Here is a 27566-nt window from a genome sequence, read left to right as displayed (position 1 = left end):
GTATATATGTGTGTGTGTATATATATATATATATATTTCCACACATACACACACACTTTTTTTTATTCACTTAGTCAGAACAACCTAACTCTTATTTGAAAGACTAACAGTGGAATGCCTTTAATTTGTAGCAATTGTTTCCTGTTTAACTAGCTAGTGCTTTGTCCCTTTTAATAATCCTCTTCCTCACCTTCCAATGCGTTAACTCCAACCATAAACATGCTGATGTCCCCTCTGGTCCTACAGGAGTTTTATTCTGAACAACCAAACTGATAATTAATAAACAGTTTTGGAACATATTTAAGACGGAATGGAATCAATCGTTTCCTGTTTGACTAGCACCTTTTAATATTCCTCTCCTTCATCCTCTCCCTCCCCCTCAATAGAGTCGACTCCCACCTCCTCATAATCCTTCTCCAGAGCGGCCATGTCCTCTCTGGCCTCAGAGAACTCTCCCTCCTCCATCCCCTCACCCACATACCAGTGAACAAAGGCGCGCTTAGCGTACATCAGATCAAACTTGTGGTCAAGCCGAGCCCAGGCCTCTGCAATAGCAGTGGTGTTGCTCAGCATGCACACAGCCCTCTGGACCTTGGCCAGGTCTCCACCAGGAACTACAGTGGGCGGCTGGTAGTTGATGCCCACCTTGAAACCAGTGGGGCACCAGTCCACAAACTGGATGGAGCGCTTGGCTTTAATGGTGGAAATGGCAGCATTTACATCTTTGGGCACCACATCGCCACGATACAAAAGGCAGCAGGCCATGTATTTGCCGTGGCGAGGGTCACATTTCACAAACTGGTTGGCTGGTTCAAAGCAGGCGTTGGTGATTTGTGCCACCGTTATTTGCTCATGGAAAGCCTTTTCAGCAGAGACTACAGGGGCATAGGTGGCCAGGGGGAAGTGAATTCGGGGATATGGCACCAAGTTGGTCTGGAACTCTGCCAGATCAACATTGAGGGCACCGTCGAAACGAAGGGAGGCAGTGACGGAGGACACAATCTGACTGATCAACCTGTTCAGGTTGGTGTAAGAAGGACGCTCGATATCGAGGTTCCTACGGCAGATATCGTAGATGGCCTCGTTGTCCACCATGAAAGAACAGTCAGAGTGCTCCAGGGTGGTGTGGGTGGTCAGGATGGAGTTGTAGGGCTCCACCACAGCGGTGGACACCTGGGGAGCTGGGTAGACAGAAAACTCCAGCTTGGACTTCTTGCCGTAGTCGACAGACAGACGCTCCATCAGCAGGGAGGTGAAACCAGAGCCGGTGCCACCCCCGAAGCTGCGGAAAACCAGGAAGCCCTGAAGGCCGGTGCACTGGTCAGCCTGAGGACAGAGAGGGACAGACAGTGAGATACAGTTATGTCATTTTAGGGCTGGGCGATAAAAGGATAACGATATGTCTCGCGATAGTAACCTAGCAATGTAGGGAGTGACACTAACAGTCAATCAGGTAACAGTATCAAGTTTGGTTGCACCACATTGCTGTCTCGTGTTGGATTCTTCAATAACAGAACCGGCGGCGTGGAGTGATAAGTGGAAATTGAGTGCCGCAGCGAGTGAGGAAATTGTTGATAAAAAAAAGTCAGTATGGCAGTTTTGGGGATTTTATAAGTCTGACCGTAGTCAGACCAATGTCGTCAGCAAATTATGCAAGACCGTAGTCCCCACCAACACTGGTAATACCACAAACACTTTGGAGCACAGCCGTATTCGCCAGCAACGTCCAACAACATCTGCAACACCGCACAAGCAGGTTTCAGGTTTCTCTATGTTTATATTTAACAATGCACTATTACACTTTATTACGCATTCTTACTTATTCTTTAATTTTGCACCTTAATGTTAAGAGGTAATTGTCCATTGTCCATTGTGATTTTAGACTTATGTTTACATTTTAATTATTTTAGTGTTTTCCATGGTTGTGTTGACATTTCTGCTTTTATAACTGAGGGGATTATAATCAGAGGAAGGTTAAGTTTAAAATAAAAATGTTTAAATTTAATATATTTTTCTCCTGGTCCTTATTTTAAATAGGTCATAAAAAATATCAATAATTATCGATATCGACCAATATGAAACACTTATATCGTGATACAGTTTTCAGCCATATCGCCCAGCCCTATGTCATTTAATTCAAAAATTAGGAATGGATCCCTCTTGATATCAAGTTACCGACCAGTTTACGGATCCGGTCCAACACCAGGTCCATTACGTCTTTGCCGATGGTGTAGTGTCCACGGGCGTAGTTGTTGGCAGCGTCCTCCTTACCGGTGATCAGCTGCTCAGGGTGGAACAGCTGGCGGTAGGTCCCAGTACGCACCTCATCTGAGGAGGCCGATCAGAAATCACTTAAAAGGGAAACTTCACCGATTAGCATTAAGCTTTGTATCAGTAGAAACCTGGTAGTATTTTTGAATGGCCATGCTTCCCTCCCTCATGTCCCCCTGAGAGGGGAGATCTCTGTATTGTGGGTCTGGAAAAAAGCCTCAGATGACGCATCTGAGGTTTTTTTGTGCAGAGGCAAAAGACTACAGCCTGTATTAGGAGCCACTTCCGCATAGCCCAAAGGGGGTTGGACTGTCAGCTTTTTCCGGAGATTGCCGAGGAAAAAACGAGTGTCAGCCATCTTGAATCCTCGCTTAGCTTCTCAGCAGGAGCAGAAACTGTTCATCCCGACGGAAATTTTAGAACAACAATTATGTGCATTCAAACTACCACACACGTGTACCACCGGGATACATTGGAACACATCGGAGAATATGCAGGACACTTTATTACAGACGCAATACTCCACACACGCGACGCTTTGCCTGCACGGAGACCAGCGGTGCTGCTCGATTCCTGTGGCCGGTAAAGTGACCTCATCAGCGGGGAGCGTTGAACGAAGTGTGCCGGTGGATAACGCTACGCCGGCCGGCCATCTGTTCACCAATCCTGCTTGCAAGTGTCCGCTCATTAAACAAACTGGACTACATACAACTTCAACGAAACTCCCAACGTGAGTTCAGAGACTGCTGTGCTGTGTTTTTGTTGTTGTGGAAATATTGCTGTGGACAATCCAGCCTGTTGCTCTGTCACCGGGTAAGACTACTAGTGGAGGTGGGCTGTGTTACCCCGGACTGCCTGTTGCAGAAATGGGGTGATTTGTATCCAACTAACTGCTAACTGCTGGTGGAGTTTGTGACTGTAAAATGCCGACAATTCTAGCTACATCCCACGCAAATGTACGGCTGTGTTTATACTCGATGTTTATACCACAGCCCACCAAGAGCTAATGCTAGTAGCTATATGTTAGCCTTCTTTTATTACATGGCTTGGTTGAATTCTAATGTAGAATGCGGTCTGTTATTTCTTGATAACAGACCGCTGCTAAGGATAACACACCGTTGCCATGCAAAAGCAGAGCGTTGCCATGGACGCAGTTCTGTTCACTCTGGAGGACAGCTATCAATCAATCCGCTGAAAGAAGTCCGGATAATTTAGCCTATCAGCTGTGGCAAAAAGTGGGGAAACGTGGAGCAACTTCTGTCCTCCAAGCAATGACAGCAGATCTGATGAGCGTCTATAGCTAGTATCTTTCTATACCGTCTATGATCGCTAGCTACGCAGTAACAGCCGTAGGGACAACAACGCTAATTAGTTAGCTTACATTGCAACTTGTTTAACGTTAACTTACAGGTGTGTCAACATGCAGCGGCTCTGCAAAAAGGAAATGAGATGAATGAGGACATAAACGTCCACATAAATATTCCCAAAGAAGCCATTCACCGTGTCTCACTTCACCGTCAACAGAAATGTTCAGTTTAATGTAAATTAGATCAGCCGATAGCCCCGCTAGCTCACTACAAGGCTTCAGCTAATGTGTCAATTCCTGCAGTGATTAAAACAGCAGCTGGGTCATTTGTCCACCACGGCAGCACCCCATAAAATATACAGCTACTACCACAGCCCGTAAGGTGGTGTTGGGTAGCCAATAGACGAAGGATTGCATTACAGAGTTTTTACGTTGCTATGGACGCAGGATTCCAACCGTAGAACGGAACGGACTATTTTCTCTAGTGGAAGCAATACAATCGTATTTAAATCAATAAACTCCCATTTAAATCAATATTTTGTCAAGTTATTAGTCAAATTATTGATTTATTTAGATAGTAGCCATGTAAAAGCGGGATAATGGCGGAAATGAGAGGCGGTTGTTATAGCGAATACAACCCCTTCAGGCTGATTCAAGACCTGATCACCCTGTCGGGGTTGTATTCGCTATAACAACCGCCTCGCTCTACATTATCCCTTACTTATTACATGGCTTGGTTGAATTCTAATGTAGAATGCGGTCTGTTATTTCTTGATAACAGACCGTTGCTAAGGATAACACACCGTTGCCATGCATAGCAGAGCGTTGCCATGGACACAGTTCTGTTCATTCTGGAGCTATCAATCAATCCGCTGAAAGAAGTCCGGATAATGTATCAGCTGTGGCCAAAAAAAAAGCTTGTTTTAAATGTGTAACACCACTTAAGCCACGGTCAAACGTTTTTTCGTGTATATGGTTGAAATGACAATAAAACACATTCTGGGATTTGGTGTCTTTCATCCATATGAGCCAAAAACACATTTTCTGGCTTATCTCGGCCTAGAATGCACCAATTTCAATTTTCTTTTCACATTTATGCTACATTAGTGACCCAATTTAAAGATATATTCAGCTTTCCAGCGGTGAAATTTCCCTTTAAGGGTTTGACTTTATTAAAAAACGTAAACTATGGCATCTATATTTTTTAAATGAGCGTTTACCGATGACAGTAGGCTCCAGGTCGACAAATACAGCTCTGGGGACGTGTTTTCCAGCTCCAGTCTCACTGAAGAAGGTGGTGAAGGAATCATCTCCGCAAGTATTGCCACTGGGCATCTGTCCGTCCGGCTGGATCCCGTGTTCCAGGCAGTAAAGCTCCCAGCATGCATTGCCAATCTGGACACCAGCCTGACCGACGTGCACTGAGATACACTCACGCTGGAAAGAAACCGACATTTGACACATTTACCATTAAATATTGCCAGACATCTATACATTTTAACCAATTAGATGCTTGAGATCATCACACCTAAAATGCAAAGAAATTGACTATTTGTAAAGAACCAGATACTGCAACATTATGACATTATAACAAGCTTAGCTGCTGCTGAAAACTGATTAAAAAATTCTTTAAAATACTGTCTAAGTATGAGCTGATTCCCACTTACTGTGGAGGTGTTTTACTCAATGTTATTAATGATATATAGATCATGTTTCAGATGTCCAACTGCAGGCTGTATTGTATGCTGCGTTCCAGGCAACCCGTAACCCGTGTTTTCATAACCTTCTACTCGTGAAAGAACCCTGGAACGGCAGTCAAACCCGTAACTTACTACTTGTGAACTCGTACCAGATCGTTGTACTCCCAGTTACAGTTTTTGACGTAACACACACAAACGATGGCGACCCCTGTTGATGCTGTACAGACGCCATTTATTAACAGTGATAAGTAGAAATAAATAGACATAATAAGGCAACGTAAAGTAACCTAGATAGCTAACGTCAACGTTAGGTAGCCGCTAGCTAACGCTAGCTAGAAGGGTTTGTGGTGACTTTGCCTGGAACGCTACCAAGTCATGAGTCGTGACTTGAAGTCGTAACTTACGGGCTAAAAACTGTGTCTGGAACACAGCAGAATTAAGCCTACTATGAGGAGCCAGCTACAGTATATGTGTTAATGTTTAGTGCTATGGAAATGTATGGAACACGTAACGTTAATAAAGTAAAAAAGTGGAACCAAAATGTCGGATACCACTGTTAGACTATCTGCACGGCAATTTTCACCCACTAGCAGAAGGCATGTAGGTAAGTAAATCTGCCATTGTTGGCGAAAATAACAAATAGAGATGCACAGATCGACCGGCCGGTGACCGGAATCGGCCGATTTTCTCTCACTCGGGCGCTGCATTATTAACACTGCGCAACATCAGCGCACCTCCGCTCCATCAGCTGTTTATGAAATGTCATAAAGTCCGCTGCTCTGCAGAGCCGTCTGCTCTACTGATCTCAGGAGAACAGCCAGCCGCTCTCTCTCTCCCCTCTGAGGCTGAACAACTGGAACATGAAAACCGCACTCACGTGGGTCCCGTGAAATATGACAGCTACAGTTTATCGGAAAATAGTTTTGGGCACCCTGACTTTGATGAATTTAGTGATTATCAGACCCCAGATGAGACAAGAAGCTAACGTTAGCGAACGCTGTGGTCCCTCTGCCGCCCCCGCTGCAACAACAACAACAAAAAAAAAAAAAAAGAAGAGAGACGCTGTATTGTATTCCTCCGACACGTTGTATTAACGTTAGTTTAAAACGCTTTCCAGGTTAGTGGGGATGCATACCGCTCCAAACAAACATTAAAAACGTAGTAATCTTCCCCCAGCGTTTAGTTGTGTTGCTAAACTGTGTGTAAAATGAGTGTTGACGTTTATGTTTTCAGGTAACGTTACTGTTGACGTTCAAACAGACCTGTGCGTGTGTTTTGAGAAATATCTTTATACTGCAAGGCTATCTATCTATCTATCTATCTATCTATCTATCTATCTATCTATAATGTGAAAAGAAGGAAATAGTTCTAACATTGCACTTTAGATGTGTGTGAATTTGCTACACCAGGAGTAATTTATATTCTATTTTATAGTGATCGATTATCTGTTCAGAAAATGTAAAATGTTCTATTAAAGAAAAGCTAGAAAATAAAATATTTGTGTGTGCTGTAAAGTGGTTAGAAAATATGAAATCGGAATCGGCTAAAATAGGTACAGGCAGGTCAAACTCAATGAAAAATCGGAATCTGTGCATCTCTAATAAATTTTGGTTAAATATGTTGACAAGAACATAGATGCGAGTGTGACTGTACAATGTTAAGTTTAACTGCGACGTTTCCCCAGAAAATAGCGTTCGCGGGTCTTGTTCTGTTAAAATGCGTTCAGTTGTCATTTTATAGCTCGGACTTTCTAGTTTCTAAAAGGTAACTATAAATAAAATACCGGATTTTTATTTTTTTAACAGAACGGCTTATAATTTAATGTTACGAAGTTTATATTTGTACGACTTCATTGTTAAAATACTTAGTAATAAGACATAGTTTGGACAACATACAATTGGTGATATTTCTGAGATGACGTTCATGTTTTCAAAACAGAACAGTCATATCTTCAAAAAGCAGAGTTAAGTTAACGTTAGGGCGGGACATGCCTTCGCTCGCCCTTCTGGGGGGAAATACTCACGTACCGGGGCTTATGGGCTCAGGAGTTTTGAAAATAGCAATTAAAACGTAACGTTAACATTGCCATAAAACACGGTCAACTGCTCTTCACATTAGCTAGCTAGCTATACTTTTCATTCGTGGCCATAGATATATACACATGATTCGTGGCAATGTTAGCTAGCTAAAGCTAATGGCTAGCTGGTTAGCCATCTTAAATTACAAAATGAAGCACTGTGGGCCGGGTTAAATCAAAACGAAAACATCCCATTATTCCATACTTACCATGTTCTCTGACGTTGCGTCCTTAATGTGTTGAAATAAGGATAAAGAGACGGATTAAACTCTCACTGCTGCGCTTCAAAGAGTGCTGCGTGAGATGCCATGACACTAGTTTCTAGGCGATGCCTTTTATACTCGCGTTAAAAGCGGGAAAGAGCAGCTGAATGCGATTGGTCTAGGGACAAAAGCGCTCCTTTCCTATTGGTTACCCAAGGACACTCTTATATTAAATAGTTTTGCAATGTTGCCAGACTTTTGTCGTGATGCTCTATTTTATAACTGTTCATTATTTTTGGAAAATTCCATATCCATAAGAAAAACTGGTCAGGAACTAAGCCAACTTTCCTGAATTTCAGCAATATAGCACCATCTTATTTAATATTTAAAAACAAAAGAACTTTAAGTTAATAAATGATTTTATGAAATATATGACAAACTTTATTAAATGTTTGACAATCTAGGGACGTCCAAATATGTCGTTACAGATGGAGTTTCCGACTTGTAAATGGTGCTCACATCAACTTAGTTTGAAGTCGTAATTATAACCGGGAAACAAGATATTTTTAAAGTTTTGATATAAGGAACCAAACCAACAATACTCCTCGCATCACCTAAAATACCATAGTTCAATATGATTAAACCCAAGTGTAATATATATAGTTTTATATCGTCAATGTTCAGTATTTTTATCGTCACATGACCAACTGCCATCATAGCACCGAGTTGTGTCATCAGTCCCCAGCTGACATTAGCTACTCCGACAAAACATTTTGCATGTAACAATTTATTTAAGCAGTAGTTACGTAGGATATTTGGTCCCTTGGTTTGAAAACCATCAGTACAACAGTATTCCGATCCAGTTATTACTCTTGAAAACAAAAAGGAACAGAAGGGTTTTTTTTTTTTTTTTTTTAAGTCTAAACACATACATACAGAAGGGCAACTGAAAAGTAAAGTGACGGATGTATTTCCCACAGAAAGTCAAAACCTATCCAAATCCATTATTTTAAACTGTTCCTAGTGCTGGCCTAGGCTTTTTTCTAAAACAGAGTGGCACGTCTTCTTTTAGCTTTCCTATTACAAAAAGACTCCATTAAGAAGCTACACTAGGTGTAATAATCCCACTTCTTGGTATAGTAATAGGATCATGCTATTGGTATTTATAACGGAAGTTTCGATCCAGATTAGGAGGCATTCAATGAAAATAGAAAATTACAGAAAAATAATTCTCTACATGTCATACCTTTGGACATCTCAGTGCTAAAAACATTCATTACATGGGGCGTCATTTTAAATATTGTACATTTAAAAACAATTTGTGTCAGAGGGACAATAGCCTTGTAAAAACTATCGTAGGAATGGCTTTAAAGGTTTCAAAGAGTGTTTGAAAGAGGCACAGATAAAGAGTTCAGTAGAGTTCACACTAGACACTGCAGCAACTCTTTTAAGAAGAGAAGAAAACATCTAAAAAAAAAGAAAAAGAAGGAATGGCATGAAGTCCTCCAAGTGTCCATGGTTAGGTTGTTGATCGATCAATTCATGCATCCTCTTCCTCCTGTTCCTCCTCGTAGTGTCGGTTTCGTTTGATCATTTCCTCCACCGTCAGCACCTCCTCATCCTCCTGCTGCTGCTGCGCCTCCTCCTTATCCTCCACCTCCTCGCTGTCCCAGAAGCCCACATCCTGAGATGACTGGCTGGCCTCCACCTCACGTTCCGGAAATGAGATGTCAGTTGGCGTCTCCTCCCGTTTCAGAGGCTCCATCTCTTCCTCTAACACATCTCCATCTTTCTCCTCCTCCTCCTCCTCCATCTTCTCCTCCTCCTCCTCCTCAGGTTGATCATCCGGAGTGTCGTCTTTCTCTTTGGCGAGACGATAGTCCGGCAAGTATTCAGTCTTCATCTCCCCCTCCTGCTCCTCCTCCTCTCCAGAGCTGGTGTGGACGTCCACACAGCTGTCCTCGGTGGGCGTGTGGCCGTCTGTCGACTGGCCGCAGTGCTGCAGCTCCATGCTGGACGGTTCAGGACTGAGCTGCCCGTCGTCCACGGGAGGACGCAGACTCTGGTTTCTGGCCTCAGGAGCAGGCGCTTGTCCTGCCAGTGTGAAGGGCATGCTGCGCTCCTTCAGGGAGGAGGTGCGGCGCAGGCAGGGAGTCTCTCTGACCTGTTCGGGGGGTGAGGAGAGGGAGTCCTCCTCTGGGGGCCACTTGGCTCGGACGGGCTTACTGGTGGACCCCTCGTCTGCGGGCGTCGTGGCGCCGCCACCGCGGCCGCTCGAGTCCTCCACCTCGGTTCGTGGTGGCCAGGAGATTTTCAGCCTGCGGGTCTCGGTGGGTCTGTCAGACTTCTCCGACGAGCCCTGTCCCAGAGCCTCCATAGTGGCCATCAGCACGTTGACCTTAGCCAGCGGGGAGTCCTCCACGCTGGGGCTGTCCAGGTCCGAGGCCGGGGCCGGGCTCTGGATCTTTGGCTTGATCGGAGCGTTGGACTGCGGTGAGGTCTCGCCGCTCTCCCCTTTGCTATCCCACAGCTGTTTGTGGGGCCGGTGGCCAAAGCCCTCGTCGTAGTTGCCCTTGGCCTTGAACAGCTGGCAGAAGTGTGGCTTGCAGTAGACGTTGTTGTGCAGCGAGGCGTAGTTCACCAAACTAAATTTAAGAAAAAAGGGAGACGCAATGAGAAAATACAAAATAAGCTACTATGTAGTGATGGCGAACTGAAACTTTATGAACCAGTGAAGCTTTCAATCCAATTGTATCGAAAAAAGGTTCACTACTCGAAGCTTCAGAACTCTATGAGGACATCTAGGGGTGAAAGGAAGAATAGCACTGTGTCACAAACTGTTTCACAGATGGCCTGGGACACGTTATGTCCCAGTGTATTGTTTGTTAATTGTATAAATAAAAATATGAGATCATGACAAAAATAAAACAGTTTCACAGATATTGGGCATGAATGTCTACATTTTGAGTATGAATTCATGAATAAATAAATAAATGACATAAATAACTAAGCCTATTTGTGACCTTGGTTGTGAACGTTTCTTGTGTAAACAAATACATCAATTTTGGAGGGAAATTAATGCAGAAAAGACATTGTACACACGTTTCTGTGATTATATTAACATGAATTTCAAAACTCTGCACCAAGATTATGTATTATTTTTATTCAGAAACTGAATTGTCTGTCTTGTAAACCCAAAAATACAAATAAAAAAAAAATAAAAAAATCATTAAAATCATGAACTCAGGTGACGACGGGAGCTGGCTGCAGGATGACTCAATTAAAAACCACCATGAACAGTTTTTAATGTTCAGACTATAAGTACTCCAGAGTCTGCGCTTGAGACTTTGCTCTAATTTTCGGGACACCAGAATTCGGGACACCTGTTTGGATTTCGGAACTGTCCCGAATTTTTCGGGACGTCTGGTCACCCTATTTGGGACAGTGATGGTGCTTATGGACAATAACAGTGCTCGTGGACAGGTCAGGGGGATATTATTGTGCTTGGTGACAAATGTGTGTGGGAATAGACATCAAATGTCATTTTTATTCAGAAACAAATTATTTCCACTGTTCCAGGGCTGGGCCTATTTCTTTTCTTACCTGCAATAAACTCTCTACTCACTATAAACTTTCTATGAACTCTTTACTCGCTATAATAATTTCTATAATAATCTCTCTATATTCACTAACTCTCCTACTGCAACAACCCACAAATACGCGCCCTGTGTCGCACTATTTTTAAAGCTTTGAATTCGACTTCGAAGCAGTCACGTGGGTGTGTGTGTGTGTGTGTGTGTGAAACGAAGCTTCGGACGTCACTGGTCACGTGATCATCTCAAAACGAATCAAGCTCCGATACAAAGCTTCATTCCAAATTGGTTAATTTCTTCGATACATGCCTCGAAGCAGGAGGTTCCTGGGCAACATCACCACTGCTATGAGTGAGAAATGATTCTCTCTCATGCCATCAGATCATTTTCTAAATAATACTGTTGGGTAATGATCAGGATCTCGTTAGTTAAACATTAATGACTGGGTGCGATATACGAATTGTTTTGTGTGAGCTTGTGTGGAGGTATCAAGTATGCTACATGTATTTACTGTTGTGTTTATGCCAGAAACCTCTAGTAAATAACAAAAGCAGTTTGAGTTTATTTTTTGTATTTTTTTTTAAAGTTTGTACGTGCATTTCTGAATACTGATTTCACTTTTTTTTTTTGTTTATTCTTTACACAGAACACACTCAAAACTTAGTTTTTTAAAGTGTTGAATTTATGTTCAAAACCTAAAATGATAAATAATTTCTTTTTATTAGAATATTTTAGTTTAAAATACCTTTTATTTTACTCCTTTTGTTCTCTACTTCTCTGTAGCTGTTGCTGTCTTTGTGCTGCTGCAACAACCAAAAGGTTTAGCTTGGCTGCATGGCGGTTAAAAAAAAATAAATAAATAAGAAAGAAAACTGAAGAGTTCTGATGAAGTGATCTTAGTATAAAAGAAATTAATGCAAGTGCCTAAAAATGTCTGCAAACCCTCAGGTTAATACCCTGTGATGTTTAAGAAACCATCAGAATGTTTGTCGCCCTCACCTGAGTTTGGTGTTGCAGTGTGAGCAGCGGAAGCAGGAGCTGTGGTAAACGTGCTGATTGGCCACCAGCCTCTCCAGAGGATAAACCGTCTTTTGACACGACACACAGGTCTCCCTCACAGGCAGGCGGAAGTTCTACACACACACACACACACACACACACACACACACACACACACACACACACACACACACACACACACACACACACACACACACACACACACACACACACACACACACACACACACACACACACACACACACACACACACACACACACACACACACACACACACACAGTTAATTTACCAATTCACAACATGGCATTAATGTGCATTCTTCTGTGTCAAATGGAGGTTTCCTGTGAGGACTCACTTTAGGAGTCTTGGGCTGAGAGGAGTCTCTCTGATTGGAGGATGTAGGAGTGCCAGAAGCAGAGCCTGTTGGATCACAACACCACCAGTATGAGGGAAAGGCAGTGACGTGTTCTGAACACTAGATGGAGCCACTTTCATGTTCAATACATGTACACTTTCTTGACTTTTACATATCAACGGACACGTTAGAGGCTCAGGAATCCAACATGAAACAGTGGATACAGTATTATAGTACACTAGATGTACTCCATTTAGGAGATAGATGTAGATACATTAATTAAAAAATAAATAAATGTAGATTTGTCATTTCTGAATAACTTTACAGACGGACTGGATTCTTTGGGGGTAGTCAATGTTTTTCCATTAACTACACCCAAAGAGCCACTCTAATGATGGGCCGGTTGCCAAGTTCTCATTAGAGGAGAGGATTCCTATCATCTGGAGTCACATGGAGACATGGAAAGTAAATTACCGTTGCTCTCCGAGGTGAAACCTTTCCTGCCGTTTGGTTCAGACTCTGGACTCTGTAACAAGAGAAGAGAACAAAAATCAACCCTGTCCCATTTGTTCCACATCATAAAGTGACGCACACAAAATTTCCTTCACAGATAAGCCATGCAGTGAATCCTCCACCATGTCTGAAATATGAAGTAACTTTTAACCATTTCAAAAAAATAAAATAAAATAAAAAACAAAACAAAAAAAGACATAAATGACAATAAGTCAGACTCCTCACCAGGTCCAGAGTGCACGGAGGAACGTTCTCCTTCTGCTTCCCGCAGAAACTGTCCAGCTGATCGCTCTGAGAGAAACGAGAGAGGAGTTTCAGTAACAAAATATAAAACATTTAGCCCACGGTGCTCCTTTAAACATGGACTCCAGTCCAGAGTTAGTTTGGGTGATTGGGTTAGACAACAGCACAAAGCAGTCACCTTAAAGCGAGTAGAATATTTGGAGTCAACACAGCAAATAGAGAGTGGACCCAACCGTTGGACATTTGGAAGTAATCGTGTACACCTAACTTTACTTAGGATCTTTACTTTGTTTATATTTTTTTGACCTTGTGCATATTTTGGATATCAGTTATCTGGAGATCTGTTTTTATACTTGAACCTAATTGATAATTTTTCCTACTTTGTACTGCAACTGCTGCACAACAATTTCTTTTGGGATAAATAAAGTTCTATCTTATCTATCTTAAGGTTCGGGCCTCAAAAGTGACAGATTGAAGAAAGATGAGTGAAAAAAAATAAAAAATAAAAATATCGAAGCAACCGAGACAGTCGTCTTGGGGTCTTCTCCGAGTTTGACTCGCTTATAAAATGCCCAAAAATCTCTGAAGAGTTTGACGTTTCCGAGGCCAAGCTGAAATTACAGATTATAATTGATGCAAGGGGTCAACAGCAGTCTGCTGATGTATGGTCTAATGTCTGATATCACCACCACAATACTAAATATTACTACTTAAAGCCTAGTTCGGACCAAAGATCTGCGGCGAGACGAGACCGTTCGACTAGAACGTTGCAGGAAATATTTGCAGCGGCACGAACCGGCCCGTCTCAGCTCGACTCAAACCAGCTGATGCCGTTGCCTGCGACTTAGCTGGTCCAGTCTCCGAGGCTGGTTTTAGAACGTAAGGGACGTTCCCCCCCCCCGTTTCAACAACCAAATCAACTCATAGCTAAGTCAGCTAGTCAAGTCGGTCGAAAATTGTTTAGATGAAGGCTCAACAGTCGCCTGAGCAGTGGTCGAGCGAGCCAGAGTGACTGAAGAGAGGGAGCGGGGTTAGAACAAAGCCGGGAATCAGAAAATGGAGTTTTCGCTGTTCAGCCTCTACTAGAAAGGCTACTGTAGAGAGTATCTCACTATCACTTTCCTCGTTTATATTTTAAGATCCTACAAAATTATATTTAGCTACAAACAAAAAAATAAAAAAGCCTGAAAGTCAAAAGTAAGAACGTTGCAGAGCGCGCATTGCAAGAAGTTGCAAGTTTCAACTCATCTCTTTGGTCTGAACTGGGCTTTAGACTTCTAGTTAATTTCCTGATTCTAAATAAAATTAAAATAAAATTCATAATACAAAATATAAATCCACAAATATTTGGATTATCAGTTAAGATAAAACCATATTTATCCTTTCACTTTATGCTAATATTTTCGTACTTTCACTTGAATGAATTACTTTTACTTTAGCAGAAGATCAGAGTACTTTGTCCACCACTGTTAGTGGGTTGAACCATTTCTGCAGAAAGAAAAAAAAAAAAAAAAAAAAACCTAAAATACATTGTTTTGGAGGATGATTGACAGGGGTACTCACACTGACTGAGGTGGGAGTTACTTCCTGTTTGGAGATGGCAGCTTGGTAGAGGGCCATCCTGTCCCGGAGAGGAGTAGACTCTGCGAGACTTCCATCTGGTACAACAACACAATTGATGCAAACGATTGTCGTTCAAGTTTCATTATTATGGAATCAGATCACACTTTGCAGCTTGTACTGGTTATAAAACTTAAAAACGAGGTTTTGGAGCATTGTTGACCTCATTTGAAGCACGTTGACCCTTTCCAACTGGCTACTTTTAGCCTGCAAGACCACAAACGCAGCACAAATTCAGTTTTCACAGTCTGTTAATTGTTGTGACCGTTTGGCGAATTCTGCATCACAAGACAACACGTCCCTGTTCAGGAGTTATATTTTTTGCATTTTTTCCCCCCCACCCAGTTGAGACCGAGTGAAGGCGGTGCTGGTTAGTCATGCAGTCTGTGGACGGGAACATGAGGTCAGGAGTCGTGTGGAGGGAAACGGAGGGTTTTGTCTTGACTTCCTGTGCTCTCTGAGGCGGTCTGCTGATCACAGTGGTCCTGCAGCGGTCACTTCTGGGAAGGATGTAATCCATCCAGAGGAAGGCAGGAAGTGTTTTGTGGAGGACATTTGTTTTTGTGGCAGACTGAAAAGTCCAACCATGCTGGATGTGCAGAGAAGGCTTTGTGAATGTGAGACCATTGGAGCAGTGGAGGTTTTTGCCTTTGACAGAACATATGTACACTTGCCTAAATTCATTTTTAAAGCAGCTACTAATCAAGATTTGTATGTTAACGTTGGCTCATCAGAGTGTTATCACTGGAGCTTTACAAAACGTTTTAGCCTATTTCAGCTGAACACAGTGGAGCATTAATCAGCTGAAGAGACCGATATTTCCCTTATTTAACTTTTATTAAAGTGCCCATATTATGCTCATTTCAGGTTCATAATTGTATTTCGAGGTTGTACCAGAATAGGTTTACGTGGTTTAACTTTCAAAAACCACCATATTTTTGTTGTACTGCAGCTCCTCTTTTCACCCTGTGTGTTCAGGTCTCTGTTTTAGCTACATAGTGAGGCATCTCACTTCTATCCCATCTTCGTTGGGAGGCGCACATGCGAAGTACCTAGATAAGGATCACATCAGACAGCTGTTCGTTTCTACAATTTCAATTAGTACAAGGTAGGATTAGCTGGGAGACTTCTTCTAAACGAGGGCGCACTTCCAACTTTGCGTGGAATACCTGCAGAACAGGGACATGGAAGTAGTTCTTTTGTAGATTATGGTGAACTTGTGTGGTGTAGCAGTTTTTTGCCATTGAGAACGAGCTAGCATGCTACGGTTAGCCACCTTGTTTCGGCTACTGACGTAGAAAGCCCTGCAGATTTTGAACAGCTCACCCGGAGACTGAAGGCAGAAGACATTCAGAAACCGTATCTCACTCAAAACAGCATGGATGTTTTTTTTTTCCAAGTTTGTATGCATGTGAAAGCACCAGAGATACAAAATAACACCCCAAATCCCAGAAAAAGTGATTTTTTCATAATATGGGCACTTTAACCTCTCGGTAAAAATATAAAAATTGACGTTATCACCTTATAAAGTTGATACAGCAAATGGGTTAGCAAATAGCTGCCTGACATAGCACTGTAGGTCTCGCTATGCGAGACTAACTAGTCTCCAAACTTCCATTCACATTACACTCGTTTCCATTGTTAATAAAAAAATTAAAAATAAATAAATACTGATGAATGGAATGTTAGAGACAAATAAAAAGTAGGCCAATTTTTTTTATATATTTATAAGTCTAACTAATATCAAACTACAAACCCTATTCTGGTTTTCCAAAATAAACATTGTGCGGAACACACTGGACACTTCTTTCAAGTTTAAATTGGTCAAATTTCAAAAAATGAAATACAGGGCATCCTGATGGCTTAATAGTGGCTTTATAATAATAAATCATATTTGTATTGGACTTCTGTTAAGTGCAATACGTTGCTGGTTCAAATCTGGCCAAAGACAGTAGTTGCATATTGTTCAGAATCCATCTCTCTCTCTCTCTCTCTCTCTCCAAACTCATGCCCCCAAAACTACAATATCAAAAATAAGAATATGTACCTCCAAGTAGCTGGTCCATGTTGGCAGTATTACAGTGGCTTCCTCTACTCGTTTGCTCTCTGGATACCTGCAAGAAACAAACGCACAAACACACAAAAACAGTCAGACACAAGGCATCAGAGAAGTCAAAGGACCAAAAAAACAGCTCCAGTGTGTCTTGCATGGCCTCTCTGCAAACACGCACACACTATAGAACACAGGCTGCTGATGCTCACATGTTCCAGCCGGTAGAGCAAACACGGTCCATCAGGGAGATCAAAGTGTAGAGGGAGACGCAAAGACATGAGACAATCACTGAGGTACAGTGTGTGTGTGTGTGTGTGTGTGTGTGTGTGTGTGTGTGTGTGTGTGTGTGTGTGTGTGTGTGTGTGTGTGTGTGTGTGTGTGTGTGTGTGTGTGTGTGTGTGTGTGTGTGTGTATGTGTATGTGTGTGTGTGTGTGTGTGTCTCCAGTTCAAACCACTTTAATCCCCTTATGAGCTCAGAGAGACGGAGCCTCAGACAGACAGCCCGTCTGTCAACAACCAGCCGGGCCAAACTACAAACTAAACGGATCATTTATCGGTTGTGCTTTTACACTTCAACTTCAGACCTTCCATTTACAAACATGAAAACTATATTAAAAAAAAAAAAAAATAAGATTCAAACAGGACTATATCTTCTTTAAACTCTGCCTCTGGACCTTATATGGCTCATGGGTGTGTGTCGAAACTGATAATTAAATTAAGATTAAATTAAATTAAATAGTACACGCCCGAGCGCTGTTGCCGTCACCTCTCTCCCCAACCCTCTCTCTTTCAAAGGAATAGATTTAGTCAATCTGGTGAAGTCAGGTCCAAGTCCCAACTGTCCAGCAGCGGTCAAACCACTCCCACGACAGCCATGCCAACATAAGGGCACACAACGTACGGTACAGATTACACGATAGGTCAGATTACGCTTCTACTCATTTAGCCTTCAGTCTGTGAGAAACAGGTTAGGTCCAAACACCTGTTCAATAGATTCCCCACTAAAATGACAAAAAAGGGGCAGTTTTCCCTTCTGTGTTTACTATAGTTTCAGTGTCATCTCATACTCTCTAAAAGCCAGAAAAAACTCAAACTTGTGATGTCAATTATAAAGTCTGGAGCTGCTCCAGAGAAAATTAATGAAGACTTTGTTTTCTCTCTTTTTTACCCAAATGAGCTTTATTCTGTTGTAGCGTTCTCAGTTCTGAAACAGAAAATTTACCCATATAGGCCAAATGTGTTGGTTAAAAAGGTCCAGTGGGTAACGGGTTTAGTTGTTAATTATCAAAATCGGTGTTGCCCGTTCACAAACTTGTCCTTTCTCATGAATATTTACCACCACCATCAACTCCAAGTATTCCTTTTGGCTTGAAATGTTACATTTGCATGAACTGTGGTAGACGCTCCATATTCATGCTCCATCTTGAAATACGTTAGCCGGTAAGGGACATACAGGACATACTGCTCCGCCTTTCCCGTTTTCGCTGTCACATGATAAACTCACAGGTGATGCTAATGCTGCTAACGGGTATCGTAGCTTCCCGGCCCCGGCAAGTTTGAAGAAGGAAACGTGGAGGACCACACGTATTCAAAATCCAAATTTCAGGAACCGGAGTCTACTTCTTCGTCCAGAAAAAGGATATTGAAAAGAGCATGAAACCGGCTTTTTGAGGCATGAAGGCTACCATAGCTGTAATACGTACTGTGAACTGCGTGGCGTGAGAGAGTTGATTGCGATGATCTCAACACTATATGGGAGAAATTCCTACACACTGGACCTTTAAAAGAAATGCAAACAACCCAGAGTTTTTTTTTTTTCCCCAATCCCAGAATGCATCTGTGGTGTAGCCAGACCTTACTCCACAGCGCTGTGGAAATAGGTCTGGCAATGCCAGACTACTACAGCGCAGACTCTGGCTCCAAAATTACAAGATGGTGTATCTGGGATATTTTGGCTTCACTTTCGTACAGTGGGAGGAAGAGGATGCCTCGACCAGCTTTTTTCTCCAAGGCTCAAAATAAATGCGAGGGGTTGGGAGAGGATTAATGGGAAAGCAAAGAATAAAGAACGGAGTTCTGCTACACAATTTTGAATTACTATTTTGGACTTTTCTCTAAGCTTTGATTTTTAGTGAAATATTAGATAATTTGATCTCTTTGGGATTCAAACGGTTATTTAAATGAAACCATCTGGACAGTTTAGAGAGGAAATCAACAAGGGGTTTAATCTTTAACAAATTGTCTTTAATAAGATGATCATAGGTTTTAAAAAATCTTAAAAGTAACTACAGTTCACAAAATAATGCTGTAAAGTAAAATATGTCTAGAGTAGAAGTATAAAGTAGCACACAGTGGAAATACTAAAGTACTAGTGGTGTCAAACGATTAAAATATTTAATCGCGATTAATCACATTAATGTCATAATTAACTCTCAATTAATCACACATTTTTATCTATTCTAAATGTCCCTTGATTTATTTTTGTCCCATTAATAATGCTCTTATCAACATGGAAAAGTGGATCGGCTTGCTTTGTGCAAATGTTTTTTTTTTTTTTTTAAATTGAAAACATTGATTCTGTCTGAAGTCCTCCATTGTCACCTGGCTTTGACGAGGGGGCGGAGAATTCGCATCAGCTGTGTCCTTGGCGATGATAGCTCAGTTCACAACGACAAACGCACAGATCACTTTGGTCTCGCCAATGGAACCATTTGGCAACTTTTTTAAAGTAAACTTTCCATTCAGAATCTTATTGGCATCCATTTTGGCGTCTCGCGCTCGCCATCCACTCAAAACGTAACGTTAGCCTACTACTCTTTGGCCGGCTCGCAAACGCCCAAACAAGTGTGCGTGGCGTGCCGGTTTTGTTTCCGGTCTAGCTAGATCCGGTGTGGTATTGTAGTTTTCCGAACATTATTAAGTTGTTGTAACAGCATGTGAAAAAGAACTACAAAGTTTGCTAGGCCAAAAAGAACGTTAATCTCGCGATAAAACAATTGATGCCGTTAAAATGGGTTTGAATTAATGCCGTTAATAACCCGTTTGACAACACTATAAAGTACCTAAAAGTTGTACATGTCTTGAGCAAAATCAGTTAGGCATTTCCCACCACTGTTCAGTGCCAGGCTGTTTTGTAGCCTCATACACCTGAGCGGCCCACTGAGTGCTGCAGGCTCAGAGTGTCTGCAGGCTGCAGCAGGTAAAAGTTGGGAAAGATTTCATAAGACAAAACAAAGCAGAGGTCAGGGTGAACACTGAAAAACATGCGTTGTTCGGACAAGTTAATGCTAGTCAGTTATCTTTGAAAAGATCAGGGAATCAGGGTTCAGTACTAAACTTCCTTTCAGAAGTCTCAAACAACACAGTCGCTCAGGGTTTTTAAACCACACCCAGTACTCCCATTTTTATTATATATAATTTATTAATAAATAATAAAAAAATTTAAAAATTAAAAAAAAGGACAAGATACATCTTCCTCTGTGCCATAGAGCTCCACTGTTGTTAAAACACATCACTGAACGACACTGTTGCCCTGGGTGACATGATCCTTCATTACCATGTACTACTATTTTATTTTGACTCAATCCCACACACTGTCCGGCTGCCCCAAATACTCAATAGAGCACCAAATGTGGATTAATCCGCCGCTGACAATAGTCCACAGCAAATGCGCCATTTACTCCAGTTTAATGTTTGCTACATTTGTGACCCATTTTTAACAATTTATGCATTCAGGTAGGAACCAATGGGTTTTGTTGGTTTTAGTCTTTTCATGGGATTTGTTGACAATATACAAAATATCGAGCCTTATTCTTTAAGCTAGACCCAGCACCATTTTTGTACATAGATGTGAAATGACATCTGTATGCTTAATTTAATTTACCAGAGTCAAGACCTTTGAGTAACTAAATTTAGTACTGAACCAATAATGTTTATCGGTGTTTTAAGACCCCAACGTCTACTTCGAGGGCAGTGCTGCCTGGAAGACACTAGGATTAGGCAATGGTTACAGTTAGGGTTAGGTGCCTTGAAGTAAACTGTAGCAGCGCTGCCTGGAAGGAGACGTTGGGGGCTTAAAACGCCATCGAGCAATAATAACTCATTATTGGGGGCACCACAACAAACTATTAACACATCACCTTTTGAGTTGAGGTTTAAACTGGTTAGCAAACCGTTGCTTATTTACACACCCAACAGACACAAGCAACATTATAAAATTCATCTGCAGTCGCGTTTGTGTCGACCTAATAAATATAAGTTTCATATTCTCTCTTTTATCTCCGTTTTTGGTCCCTACCTCTTCAGTCACTAAATGGTCCACTTTATTCACCAGCTAGTTTCCAACGGTGTCCGTTTCCCCCCCGCTGAAAACAGCATTGAGAGTCATGGGATATATAAATAAGCACAGTTGTAGCCGTAAAACTACAAACAATTAGCTGAAAGATGCTGAAACACACTGTAGAGCTGAGGGGAAATGGAGTCGTGTGCTAATGCTCTGTGGATTCGCCTACAAGCGACACCTTACACAACTGTAGTCATTTATTCCACTGTTCATATAAATACATTGATTATAGCAGCTTTAAGCTCTGGTTTTTAAATCTTAAGATCCGGGTACTATCGTTTTATCAGGTGCATGGTACAAGATGAAGCTATCACAGGCGATGCCATCTGGGGCAGGCCAAGTCTGAGCATGGGTCAGGCAATGAGTAAAACATACGTTCGTAAATAATACATATGTATGACAACACACTAACTCTGAATCATACCTGAGAACACAAATGAGCACTCCGTGTGTCTGGCACTAGAGAACAGAGTCAAATCCCAACAAAAGAAAACGTCATCTTCATATCTATCTATCCAAGGGTGGATTATCTTCCAGAGACCGGAGGTGCAGCTTTGTGGGAGAGGGGGTGTCTGAGACAGGTTTGCATGAGTGTGTGTCTGTACATGAGGAGGGTGTGTGTGTGTGTGTGTGTGTGTGTGTGTGTGTGTGTGTGTGTGTGTGTGGAGAGGAGAAGGTGGGGGCAGTGGGATGTAAACAAGCAGCCGGGCCATGCGTGGCCAGGCTAGGTCTCAGGAGGCTGGATCAGCGGGCTAGACAAAGAATCTGCCACTAATCCTGATACTATTAAAGCTCCCTTACAGACTGACTTGCAGTAATAACCGCACCCTGTCCCTGAACGCTCCTCACACACAAACACACAGGTCGCCGAAGACTACAACATGTTCTTCCATCAAGCAAAACAAAAGACCGAATAGGAAGGAACCCACGTCATGAGTTAAATAGCCTTTACACAAACAAGGCAATATAACTTAGCCACACAATCATGATGTTCAAAGTGAGCTGACACAGTTGAAAGGAGCCAGTGATAAAGTTACCCCCATGAAGAGGCCTTTGAGAAGCAGTTTTCATTACAGGCCCTTCTGCAGCCGTTTTCTCTAAAAGGCCTCCTTCAGCTGCAGAGAAAACATCCTAATCTAATAGTCAACAAACCACGGACAGAAAAAGTAAAAGTAGACCGTGTGTCTCGGGTGAGGAAACCGTGGGCCTGTTCAGAGGCCAAACAAAGAAAGCCAGAAACCCCATATTGAACGGTCTGAATGGAAACACCATAGCTACCTCTTGTGAAGGCGACCGGAGGAAAAAGGCCACACGGGAGAAACGAGTCAGCAGAGAGACGGTGAGGTGAAGCCGGTTCGGGGGGGGGGGATCGTATGACACCAGCAGTGAGAAGACACAGACTGAGCAGAGCAGCCCCGATCTCGGTTATGACAGGGGAGATTGTTTAGGGGAGGAGGGGACGTAGACTGGGTGGGAATAGGAAAGGCGACAGGGAGCAGGTGTTCCAAGGGGGGCTGCTCAAAGGGAGGTGTGGCCCAATGAAGGTGGGGATGACGACGGGAGGGGAGGCAAAGTCTGCCGTGGTGCTACAGATGGCTTAGAGGGTGTGTGTGTGTGTGTGTGTGTGTGTGTGTGTGTGTGTGTGTTTTTTTTTACACTGTCATGGTCCCCCAGCCTCAGAATAAAGCGACGGGCGTTCGGGGTGGAGTCATTTGCGACAGGAGGAGGGCGGAGGAGCAGCTGGTGCAGGGGGTAACAGTAGGAGGAAAGGAAGGAGGGGGAGGATAGGTGGGGCTGAGCTGTGTGTGGGAGGGAGGGAGGGAGGGGCTGCTTTGGGTGAGGGTCAATTAATTTCAGAGTGCCTCATGACTGCTTGCTTTGCCCAGCCCGAGGAGGGGGGAGTGGAGAGGGGGTTATTGGTTATGAAGCTACGCGGGTGGGTGGGTGGGTGGGGGGTGGGGAGAGAATTCATTTTAGACTATAGCCATGCTAGCTAGTGGGGCTTTGAGCGAAAGGCTAATATTGTCAGGTCATGCTAACGTAGGGTTTTGCAGGTCTAAATTTTAGATGAAAAACTAAAAGGGGGGCCACCATAGTTAATACAAATGATCCTGAGAGAAAGGTAAATGTGTGCCCCGAATCAAGTCATAGTAATCCATCTAATAGTTGTTGAGATACAGTACTTCACTAGACTGGGTAAACCCAGGCCGATCTGCCGGCGATTTGATTTCGCCCTGCAGCTCAGGCTGGAAACCTGTACGTTTATCTCTCCTGCTTCTGTTACAATTTTTGCGGGGACCAATCACAAACGGGCTTATCCACCTGGCGCGCTACGTTTACATTCAACAACACGATGCCGCTGCTAAGTCACCCGGCTCGCTGGTCTGATTGGTTGAGGGACTATCCAATCGCGTACAGAGTCATTTGAACTATGCCAGTTGATCACGCCTCTCGTGCAGTAGAAAATACAGAGCAGACTCCCCAGACTGATGGTCAATCTTAAAAGATCGAGCTTGGCCTGGTGATAGCCAGACTAGTATTTCACTCCACCACAGATGTGAACCCCATGGTGGTGCTAAAAAAGGGGAAGTCAGGGTTATTAAGTCATTAGAAATGATTCTCTGAGGAATATGAATGTCTTTACAAAATTCTGTGTACAAAAGTTTGTGCCAATATATCTAGAAGATGAGATATTTCACAGGATAAGTAAAAACTTTGTCCTGCTGGTGGCGCTAAAGTAAAAATCAGAGGATCACCAAAGACAGTGATTCCTCCTCTGGGGACCAATAATGTCTGTACAAAATTGCAAGGCAATCCATCAAATAGTTGTTGAGATATGTTTCAGTCTGGACCGACAAACTTTGCTCCCCCTTGAGCCACACCGCAAAAAAAAAGAAAGGACAGAGTGGAGGTCGAGGTCTAGAAAGAGAAGGGAGGGTTGAGGGAGAACACAGGGAGGAGATGGACAGAGGGCTGAGGAGCAGAGAAGTGGACAACAAGGATGATTGATGAGGTGTGGAGGGGAGAAGGAGAGCTTTGATAGCCTGAGGGAGGTGGGGGGAGGGGGGGGAAAAAAAGACAGTCTGAAGAGGCTCAGAGCGCACAATCAGCTGTCTGCAGTAATGCGCTTGCACCATGACATCATCGGCCCTGAGAAGAGGAGCTCAACAAAAGGGAAGCAGAAGGCCCAGCTTCAGCTATACAGTGGACACTATTGTACAAGAACTGTACAGATCTCGTGTTACTGCTGGAGGATTTCCCTAAAACAATCCCTCCTTTGGTAAAGACAACCATGCAGCATGCAGTAAAAGACCCTCCCAACTCCCCAGAGTTGCTCCTTGATCTCATTTTTTAAAAAGGGCCCACATACTGTAGGAGGTTAAGTTGTGGTGAAAAAACAAAGTCTTTGTTAGAACAGCGATCAATAGATAGATAGATAGATAACAAAAAACATCTCCGGTTTAATGTCTGGAGCCATTCGGTACTTTTCTTATTCTTACTCCCACATATTCCGCCCTGTAGAGCTAACAGTGACCGCCCGCTTTTTGAATGGCTCAGGAAGTGAATTTCTCATTCAATCACTCCATTGACATTGCAGAAAATCCTTATATAAAAATGTTTTTTAGGCCTGGACCAGCTACGAGATAAATTGTGACCATAGAACATTTGGCATATATTTCGGCGCAAAAAACTAATTTGGAAAACAGAAAAAAGGCAAAAAAGGGACAAGACTGTGTGTATCACAATTTAGTGGTAGCAGCCATGGATGTATTAAGAGAACGGCAGCAGCTCACTAGCCGTTCACAGTAGGGGTGGTACGGTTCACAAAACCCACGGTTCGGTTCGTATCACGGTTTTAGGGTCACGGTTTTCAGTTCAGTACGGTTTCTTATTTTTTCTTTAACTCTCCAGAATATACTTCAGCATATAGCTAAAATTAGCATATTGAATGCATGTTGCACAAAACGTGCACAGTGGCAGTTCCATATTGTTTTATTTCCATATAGGTAACGTGAAATCCAAAATGTTCCCACACACCAGACTATAAACGACGCTGGCGCATCCTCCAGCTTTGGGCAGCCTCTCTCCCACTTGACATTTCTGCAGGTGACGTGACGTGACCTGCAGCGGCACCCCACTCCACTTGAGGAGCGGTCGGCTCGGTGTCTCTCAAAATCTGATGAAAATCTTTTAAACTGACCTTTGTCGATCTGAAATGAAGACAGATTCAGCAACTGCATGGCCCATTTCTCGCTTAAAATGTTTTCAGAAACACGTTTCGGTGAACTATTTTAGTACAATATGAGATCGTATTCTGAACGAGCCGCCATGACAGTCTGTTTTGAAATTTGGGACCAGCCAGACCCATGTGACGCAATCGTCCAATCAGCTGCCATGGGTTGCGTTTGTCACGCCCATCCCGCTCGTCATTTCCAGTAAGTGTTTTAACATAGGTGTATAAAGTGGGCACTACGGCAGTAAGAGGTTAGTGCACATTAACAGTGTACTGAGGAACCGTGCGGTACACACATGCTCCAAACCGAGACTAGCGAACCGAGCGGTTCGGGTGTTTTTTCATGAACCCTACCACCCCTAGTTCACAGGTGCAGTAAACATTTCCATGGCACCAGCGAGGTCCATCAGTCAGACTACGTTACACTTTAGGATGGTGGGAAGTGTAGTACTTTTCCATGAAATTGTGAATAAAAACAGGTTGTTTTTTTAAAAAGAAGGTGGAATTTGTTTGGACTTCTGGCAATCTCACAGCTCGTGGTTAGTCTACATTAGACTGTTACAACATTGCGGCTGATAATCAAAATCCTGAGTAAGAAAATGAAAATGGGATTTTGAAAATAGTCTATTTGTTAAAAGAAATACAGTTCTATTAGATAAAAAGATGGATACCCCTCTCATAGATGTACAGTAAATCCAGCGCTACAGTTAGCTTAGCATAACGACTGGAAACCGCTAGCCTGGCTGAACAGTACACAACTCCCAGTAAAACCACAACCTGTCATTCACACTTGTTTTCCTCTTTAGTACAGATTCAAAAAAAAAAAAAAAAAGCTACGTGCGTATTAATTAGCTTAAGGTGGATTTTCTTACATTTGGACAGAGCCAGACTAGCCGTTTCCCCTGGTTTCCAGTCTTTGTGCTAAGCTAAGCTAACTGGCTGAATCTTTATATTTAGCGTAGGGATACGAGAGTGGAATTGATCCTCTCATCTAACTTTCAGCAAGAAAGTGAATGAAAGCATTTCCCAAAATGTCAAACTAGTCTTTTAAAAATCTACAGGGCCGTTTGGGATTAATTGCTGAAAGGTTACATTTTGTGACACATCTAAGTTTTACTTCTTCAGTAGGAACCAATGGGCTTTGGAGCCGAGAGCCAAAGACAGGAAGTCAGAAAGTATTAATAGACTAACAATGTTGGTTTTGGTCTTTTCTTTGAATTTGTTGACAAAAAAAAATAAAAAATAACATCCTTATCTTTTAAAAATGACATTCCACGCATGCTTGGTGATGGGTAATGTTAGAGCCTGCTCGTCTGGCAGACTTATCTGGGACAAAAAAATTAAAAAAAATAAAAACATGTTCCTGCTCATAAAAAGAAAGATTTACAGGAATGGACGAGCAGAAATTCTTAAGGAGTGGCCGTTTGCCTGGGGTGGGGGTTGGCTCCAAGATACAGGAGTTGCCGTCTGCTCTCTGAACTTATCTAATGAAGCTGCTCCTATCTCACAGAATCCAGTCAGGCAGGAAAGGAAATGGAAACTCAAAGAGAGTCAAGTATTGCAAGTTTGCTTTCACCTTTCCTTGCTTTTGTCTTTACTCCCTTCAGTGGATTTTTTTTGGTCCCTTATGGGCAGGAGAAAAGCTGTAAACACTACCATATCAACTTTATGTCAAAAAAGGTGTAAGCGAACAGCTGCTTATTCACACACTAAGCAGTTACAGAGCAACATTATTCAGGGTTTCTGCACCAAGTCAAATATTAAGACCTTTATGAAGGATATTTAAGAATATATAATCAAATAGAATAATAGCGACACAAGCAAATTATATATTTGGACTATCGAAAGAAAGAATCAACTTTCAACTCGCTTTACTCCGTTGTCTGGGAACAGCTAACGTTAGCTAACCCTGCGGTCCCTCTGCCTTTGACTGTTTATAATGTTTACAATACGTTCATGACAGTGTCACTCCTATGTAGATACCTTCAAGTAAAGTGTAACCAAACATTTCAATGAGCATTAGAGGTAGCGTTC

General features: G+C 42.5%; 2 protein-coding genes across 4 annotated transcripts in view; both read right to left on the bottom strand.

Moving 5' to 3' along the window:
* Positions 1-94: 94 nt before the first annotated feature.
* LOC120558968 (tubulin alpha-1B chain-like) lies at positions 95-7680 on the bottom strand. 2 transcript variants are annotated; one of them, XM_039800372.1, is made up of 4 exons: positions 7564-7680; positions 4798-5014; positions 2180-2328; positions 95-1326 (listed from the first exon to the last, which is right to left on the bottom strand). In XM_039800372.1, exons 1-4 carry the CDS (start codon positions 7564-7566, stop codon positions 346-348), a joined length of 1350 nt encoding a protein of 449 aa, XP_039656306.1. In that variant the 5' UTR covers positions 7567-7680; the 3' UTR covers positions 95-345. The 2 variants fall into 2 exon arrangements, with proteins under 2 accessions (XP_039656306.1, XP_039656305.1); XM_039800371.1 differs by lacking the exon at positions 7564-7680 and having other exon boundaries at positions 4798-5041.
* Positions 7681-8328: 648 nt separating this feature from the next.
* Positions 8329-27566, bottom strand: part of lima1a (LIM domain and actin binding 1a) — a 34137-nt gene continuing 14899 nt past the window's right edge. For both annotated transcript variants that reach the window (XM_039800369.1, XM_039800370.1), the window contains exons 5-11: positions 16950-17016; positions 14846-14940; positions 13265-13330; positions 13001-13052; positions 12527-12591; positions 12150-12283; positions 8329-10202 (exon numbers count right to left, since the gene is read on the bottom strand). In XM_039800369.1, coding sequence (XP_039656303.1) covers positions 9098-10202; positions 12150-12283; positions 12527-12591; positions 13001-13052; positions 13265-13330; positions 14846-14940; positions 16950-17016 — 1584 coding nt within the window. In that variant the 3' untranslated portion in view covers positions 8329-9097. The remainder of the gene's footprint in view (positions 10203-12149; positions 12284-12526; positions 12592-13000; positions 13053-13264; positions 13331-14845; positions 14941-16949; positions 17017-27566) is intronic.

This window comes from Perca fluviatilis, chromosome 5 (genome assembly GCF_010015445.1).
Source record: "Perca fluviatilis chromosome 5, GENO_Pfluv_1.0, whole genome shotgun sequence".
Taxonomy (NCBI): Eukaryota; Metazoa; Chordata; class Actinopteri; order Perciformes; family Percidae; genus Perca; species Perca fluviatilis.
The sequence above is the reverse complement of the archived record's forward strand: the minus strand, read 5'-3'. Positions and strand labels throughout refer to the sequence as shown.

Coding starts and splice junctions, on each gene's coding strand:
- LOC120558968 (XM_039800371.1), bottom strand. CDS start 5,041: ATGTGTCAAATGTCGGTTTCTTTCCAGCGTGAGTGTATCTCAGTGCAC. Junction 2,329..4,797: donor CCTGGAGCCTACTGTCATCG/GTAAACGCTCAT, acceptor CGGCCTCCTCAG/ATGAGGTGCGTACTGGGACC. Junction 1,327..2,179: donor TGGACCGGATCCGTAAACTG/GTCGGTAACTTG, acceptor CTCTGTCCTCAG/GCTGACCAGTGCACCGGCCT.